The 7,423-nt window shown below is 36.5% G+C and overlaps 1 protein-coding gene across 1 annotated transcript in view; it reads left to right on the top strand.

Annotated features, from left to right (window-relative positions):
- Positions 1–271, top strand: part of LOC135221306 (uncharacterized) — a 657-nt gene extending 386 nt beyond the window's left edge. Inside the window, exon 1 of the mRNA XM_064259112.1 lies at positions 1–271. This exon is cut by the window's left edge and continues 386 nt beyond it. Within this exon, the coding sequence (XP_064115182.1) occupies positions 1–271 (271 nt within the window).
- The last annotated feature ends 7,152 nt before the right edge of the window (positions 272–7,423 follow it).

The raw sequence follows: 7,423 nt of genomic DNA, 5'->3' as shown, positions 1-7,423 counted from the left end.
ACCCCGATATCATCAGACTCCGGACCATCATAGGAAAATTCACCCCTTACTGTCCATCCTACAAGCTAAACGAGAAGACCTTAATCCCGAAGGATTTGCACAAGGCGACACATGTATTCAGCAGAACCAATGCTGTTCATCTATTTTTGACCCAGCCTTACACTGGCCCCACCCGGGTCCTCAACCGCAAACAGAAAGCCTTTCTCGTCGACATCCACAGTATGATAGAGAGGGATGGAACCTACCACCTGAAACTAGCATATTTGCCTGACCACATTACTCCTCTAATCCAGTTTTCAGAGCTGTGACGCCCTCTGCAACGTCCTGGTTAACTCTTGAGGGGTGTTGGTATTGTGCCAGTACTCTAAAGCCTGCATTTCTCATGCCGCAAACGACGGGTCGCTAGCTTCAGACAATATGTTGTCAAATTCCGTGGTTCTCACGACAAAGCACATAGCAACGCACCAGTGGCGCCAACAGAGTATACCTGATTTTCATCCATATAGGAGCTATAAAAGCTAATATGAAATAATTGTACATGATTGGTCCATTAGTTACTGTGTAAATTTCCTTGCCAGCAATTCATATAAATGCTGCTGTAGTACATTAATAAAGTATTTCAAGATCATACCAGGGCTGCCAGCGCTTGAAAAAATTTTCAAGCTCTTGAAAAATTCACTATGAGCTTGAAATCATGAAAGAAAAATGAAAATTACACGAATCTGGAAAAAAATTCAACGGAAAAAGTCAGTCATCAAAAAATGCCAATTATTACTTTAGAAGTAATTATTTTTTCAGAGTGAGGCTGTAACAGACAAAGTAGATGGAGCATCAGGAATTTATAAGGTCATGATGGCTGCAGGAACGAAACATATGTTACTGTTTCTTTACTTTATTCTGAAGAAAGTTAACAATCTAAATATTCAGTTTCAGTCTGAATCATTTCTATTGCACAACCTGTGCAGTGCTATATCCAGCGAATATAGAAACATTCTGGGGAATGTTCCTTAAAGGTGAAGTGTTATGTAAAAAAAACTGTCATCAATTAATCCTTGTATCTCAAGGATTTATAAAGAATTGAATGAGATCCATCTTGGTGATAGATGTGAGGCACTTCTTTTGACAGAGAGCTTAAGAGAAAATGAGAGCAGGTTTCGTTCTGATTGATTAGGCTTCCACTCAAAGCTTATTTCACAAATCCTAAAAAGGTTTCCTTTTGAAGAGGACAACATCATTGCTTTGTAGCAGAACAGAGATCCAAAGATAGCAACAAATAATGACAGACCATTCAAGTCCATCAGTAAACTTGTAGTGAACTTTCCTTCTTTAGTAGCTGAGCGTGAACTCGATGACTTACAAGAAGAATGGAGGGCTCGTATTTACTCAAAGGAGGCAGTGATGCCTATGCTTACAAAAGAAGTCCCGACATTTTGGTATGGGTTACAGAATGTGGTTGGTGGCAGTGGTATGGCTAAATTTAGATTGCTATTTAAATTTATGTGTGATCTCCTTGTACTACTACTACATTCATCAGCCTGCGTGGAAAGAATATTTTCACAACTGAATCAATTGAAAACAAAACAAACTCTCCTAAAAGTCAGAATGTTGCAGGTAGGCTTATTGCAAAGCAAGCCATTACTCGGCAAAATGTCGAATGTTACTCATGAACACCACCAAAATATGTCATTGAACACGTGAAAAGTGGCCGATGCTACAGAAGATATAAAGAAAGTCTTTCAAACAAGCCTTCAGTATGTTTACACCAAGGCCCTGACAGTGGAGAAGATATTGAATTTTTTATGTAAGTAGGCTATCGTCAATTCAATATTGTTTCCTTAGTTGCTTTAAATATGCAAAATTATTTTTTGTTTCTTTCATAAAGGTAAATTGTTTTTCATTTTCTTTTTTAATTTACAGAATTATTTAACATTTGAGCCAAAGTTACAATAAATAAAAATAATTTAGATACAATTGTTTTTATAGTTGCATGGTATACCAGTACTTTGAAAATTTTATAATGATCTTGAAAGAAATTTGAAGTACACCTTGAAAGTTTTCATTTTGGTCGCTGGCAGGACTGGATCATGCCTCTTGTCTTAAGCAACTCTGCTAAACAGTTAACACACAGATCCTCTTAAATCACATTTCTTTAATTTTACTTACATAAAAAAAATGGCTTACAGCTTCACAGCAACCAGTACAGACAATCGCCATAGGACTCAATAACAAGAAATTTAATGATAAATCAATAATAATATTACTGAAGTTTTCTAGCTCTTCAGGGATGTCTGTCGAGCATGGAAGAGAAGAAAGAACGATCTAAACATGTGGGTCACTGATCCGGTGTATCGTTTTATATTTTGGAATTTGTTGAAAGCTCTTTGATAAACACACTTGGGTGAACCTGCAATGTTCTTAACAAGACATTCGTCTCTGAGTTTATCAGCAATAAAATTAATTTAACTGTGCTATGGAAGATTCAAATAGTTTATCGTAGTTTATAAATGAAGAAGATAAAGCTAACAATAACTAATTTAATTGAATAGCAAAATAGCTCCTAATATATTACCGATGATAACTTGACGCATTCGTGTTGATAAACGCTCACATGAAATGTCACTAAGTTCTTTAATTGCTTATATCTTCAATTAAAAAGAGATAAAAAAGAGAGAAGTCTTGACGTTGTGAAACAGTGTCCGTCAAAACCTAATATGCTATCTTGATTTAAAGGACATTTTTTTTGTTCTTCATTTTAATCTCTTGTTTCTTTTTCTCGAGAGGGGAAACTTTTAATTAGGTCAAAAGAAAGAAGTCGTTGCTCATAATGGTCGAGTAAAACCGTGATTGATTAGACAATGGAAACTCTTGATTTTTCTTCCCAAAGTATTCACGCCGTTTCATAAAACTTTTTACGTCTTTTTTTTTTATCCCTTTCTTTCGGATTGACAAACAAAGGAATTACGGAATGTCTTGGTGACTATAGTTAATAATCCTTTTTGTATTACATTTTTCAACGTGACGTAAATGTTCTGACGAGTCAGCTGATAAACACTTTCCATGATTTGCTCATTGTTTTTAGGTTGCTTCTGAAAATCATTATCTAATACAACATATTTATGAATATGTGATTATGAATATTAAGGATTGTGATATCTAAAGTCAAATTACGATACAATATGAAACGTGGATTATTGGTCGGAGTGGGAAGTATGTATGGTCCTTATGGTGGTTAAAGACGACTCCCCACACCCCATCCCCCCACACCTACCCCTCCTCCCACCCCTATCCCCAAGTGCGTCTCGGCGTCTGCGCCCTCCAGACCTCGATCTCCCTCTGAGAGCGGCCCTTTTGTACGCTACCTGCTTCCAGAGGAATTCATAAATTCTTTGAAAAAGCGAGTCATTGAAAATCTAGGAACAGCCCAATATTGGACAACTTCAAAGATACGCATATCCATGCAGATGATAATGGGTGTGTGGATTCTCTCTCTCTCTCTTTCTCTCTCTCTCTCTCTTTCAAACGTGAAGGAAGAGGAGGAGGAAGAAGAGAAAAAAGGAATAAGAAGCCTGCAAGATTAAGGAAAATCGGAAATGACGCAATAAGTAGAAAGTTAAGGAAAAAACATCGAAATTAAAGCGGATGAGAGAAATTAAAAATAGTAACAAAAGACCCAAAGTAAAAATACAAAGGAATGAAAATGGAAGCAATTAGAAATTGGAAAGTTAACTCTTTGAAGAGGATAGTGACAGTGGGAAGAAAGAAACGGTGTTTTACTTTCATCAAGATAAAGAGAAATGTATTAAAAAGGCCATAGCTTACATACGAGGGTGAAATTATTAACAGCGTTTACGTTTCATGTGCGTAAAATATGAAATTGTAAATTATGAACGGTACCACTCCATTTCCTTCTTATTGTTATGAAGAACTTTGTCAACAGGAAGGGCATTATAACTGTTTTATACGTATGCGATTTACTGAATTTTTAGTTAAATAATCAGCTTAGAAGAGTCTTAGGCACTTTACTGGAATGTTAAACAACGAACGGAAATACACAGACATGATATTGATATACTGAGTTAAGGTCTGCTCCCTCTATATGGAGATAGTTTACCTAAGGCGTACAGTATTATTTACAAGAAAGTTTTAAAACAAAATGTAATGAGCATGCTTGATGGAAATGAGTAAGTTAACAAAACTTTTGATACAATCGTATGAAACAGAATTACAGTGTCGGAATACCGTGCCGTGCCGAGACACTTGTAATGGCAGCAATAATTCATAATTCGATTGATTTCACTAAAAAGCAAAATTGTAGATGACAAGAAACTTAATTTTTAGTTTTCTGTAAAAGAAAACTATTGAGATGGCTTTGTCTGAGCGCCCTCAGATCTTAAAAACTACTGAGGCTAGAGGGCTGTAAATTGGTATGTTGATCATCCACTCTCTAATCATCAAAGATACCAAAGCAGGGCTCTAGCCTCATTAGTTTTTATTCTATTTAAGGTTAAATTTAGCTATAATCGCGCGTCAGGCAGCGCTGTAAGACAGGCCGCCTCCGGTCTGTGGGTGAAAGATTCATGGGCCGCGGCTCTTACAAAAAACTCGATTGACCCGAAGAAACGTCGGCACATTTTTTACTTGAGTTTTAATATTTCAACAAATTGAATATTCCAAGATTTGAACCATCGCAGGTTATTAGGAAAATTACAAGTAGTTTGCAGACCATTTTCTTGAAAAAAAGCAAAAAAATCACACACACATGACTTATTGTTTATATATAAAGCGAAGAAACTGTCTCTAGCTCATTCTTATCACACACCGGTCATGAGGGAATGCCGGAGTATACTTTCCAATGATCTGACTGCAGACAATTCACGGCGGGCAGTAAAGTGTAGCTGGCTAGGGACTAATATTCGAGTTGATAACGCACTGCAGACAGTGGTTCAGTCGATCTTTCTGTACTGATTGCTCCTGACTAATTAAGACCTTATATGACCTCCGGTGCAATGGGCCTTTGAATGTAAGTCCTTTCTCGCAGTTCAATTGCAGATGATTTTATTCAGCTGAAGCCTTAGACCAAGGAGGCGAAACTCGTTTGTTTCAGTTTCACAAATGGCCAACGATCCTGTGTCTCCAGAAATAGAAGCTATCACTTGCGCTCTGTCATTTTTAAGATCTGGAGGAGAGTAAAGAGGGTTTTTTTTAATAGCTCTACTCGTCTACCACCTGTGGGGAAGAAACTCCTTTACATCTAAGGACATAAGGAGGCAAACATACATTACCCTGAACAATCTCTCTGGGTCAAGTACATCTGCGTTAGATAGGTTAAGCTTAATATTTAACGACTGAGAAGGTGGAATAATCTTTTTCCATGTGATCTTTAGCCTGTTCCCGCCTGTCTTTGAACAGTACTCCATACATACATACATACATACATACACACACAACACACACATATATATATATATATATATATATATATATATATATATATATATATATATATATATACATTTGTATACATACATACATACATATATATATATATATATGTGTGTGTGTGTGTGTGTGTATGTGTAGGAATACACTCGTGTTCATGTCTTCATATGCCAAAGATAAAGACGAGAGAAAAGAAACAGGTCGTGTGAAACTGAATAGTTGTTCAGATGAATAGAAATGAGTATTAAGGGAAACTCATCACAGTTTCAGCAATACGTTTGATAACACTGTCTGCACGGTTGCAATATGGCTCTAAACAAATAAGTCTGGCAAATGAAAGTACCTAGCTGGCACACATAATCTTACAGCTACACCATTCAGTTACTCAAACCATTATTAAAAGGGGAGGTATTTCGATTGCTCTCACAAACCACTAAGGAATTTTCATTTTCCTGTAATTGTATCTCAATTGAAGGTTTTTTTTGTAGAACAGTGTGATTTAAAGAGTGAGAGACGTCGTCTGTAAGACCTACACGTCAATGAACATGTGGTTACTATATTTTGGGGTGTTGTCCTTTGAGAAATGGAGCTAATAAATCTCGAATGATAGGCTAATAATAAAAATCCAGTATTTAACCCAATAATTCTAGCTGTTGTCTTCTTATTACCGTTTCATTTATTATATTTTTTAAAATTTTCTCTAGTTACAAAAGTAAAATACCTTCGATTTAAAAAAAGAAAAAATAAATAAATGGAAGTCGTAGGTTGAGAACAGGTCGATATTTAGTCATACACATATTTCAGCATGGTTGTAAACTGTCAAGGGCTTTGCATTTTCGGTTTGCCTCCCCTTCTTATTTACTTATGGATTCTATAACCCTCATATGAAGTTCTACTACCTCGTCTCCCTCTGTGTGTCTCTCTCGAAGGGATCCCTTGACTATCTGTACGAACTTTAGGGTTTGAACCAATTTTCGTCGTAGGGCCCTGGGGGTCCCCGGGAAACCCCCTGCCTTGCACATCTCTGGAACCGCAATTTCACCCTGTGGGCAGCCATTTTTCAACCAAGTTATTGGAGTCGCACGGTTGTTGGGTTTGGTTTTTAAGGAACTGGAAGTCCTTTTTCTGACTCTAGTTTTTCGAGTGGTTAAGTTTTTCTCCCCCCTTTCCGAGAGCGGTAGCGATGTAGAGGCAGGGGAGGCTCGTCCTTTCCCCCAGTAAATACCGTTGTTATTTTCTCTTGAAACGCAAAAGAGAAAGAGAAGAGAAATTCACCCCTCCGGAAGAGTTTTGCCGCCATGTTGTTAGCAAGTAAACAGGAAGTTCGCCAACATTTCTCATTATGGGAGGTGGGATGTGACACATCCTACGCACTGGCCTCTTCCATTGCGGTCTTTGCTTAATGGAAAGATGTTAACTTCACCTGGGATGAATCCGAATGTTGCACCTTCAAGTCTGGTCTTTGATGATCTCCTTTTTCAGTTCGGCTGCCTTTAAATTCGTTTAAAAGAACAGAATAAGTCTTTATGTTTGGCATTATTGTTGAGTGATTATTTATAATGTACTTTTTTCGAACTTTTCCTCACGATTCTATCATTATAGAATAGACTTTTTCATTTAATACTACGAACATATACTAGTAGAAACAAATCTAGTAGATTAAAAGCCTTGGAATCACTAGCTTTAAAATATATATATATATATATATATATATATATATATATATATATATATATATTATATATATATATGTGTGTGTGTGTGTATGTATGTATATACATATTTATAATTTACTAGTTAATTGTATCTTCAGTTGATCATTCATCCATTCTTTCATTCATCTCACAGATAGCAGCTGGAGTTTTTTATGATTCTGTGTTTAGTTTTCATATATCTCTTTGCTTTGTAATTTCCTGTTTCCATGAAGTAGCATCATGTTATGAGGTTTTTTTGTTACAGTTTCATCACCTTTTGTCTTGCTCCA

This window comes from Macrobrachium nipponense, chromosome 2 (assembly GCF_015104395.2).
Source record: "Macrobrachium nipponense isolate FS-2020 chromosome 2, ASM1510439v2, whole genome shotgun sequence".
Taxonomy (NCBI): Eukaryota; Metazoa; Arthropoda; class Malacostraca; order Decapoda; family Palaemonidae; genus Macrobrachium; species Macrobrachium nipponense.
This window is presented reverse-complemented; position numbering and strand designations above follow the sequence as displayed.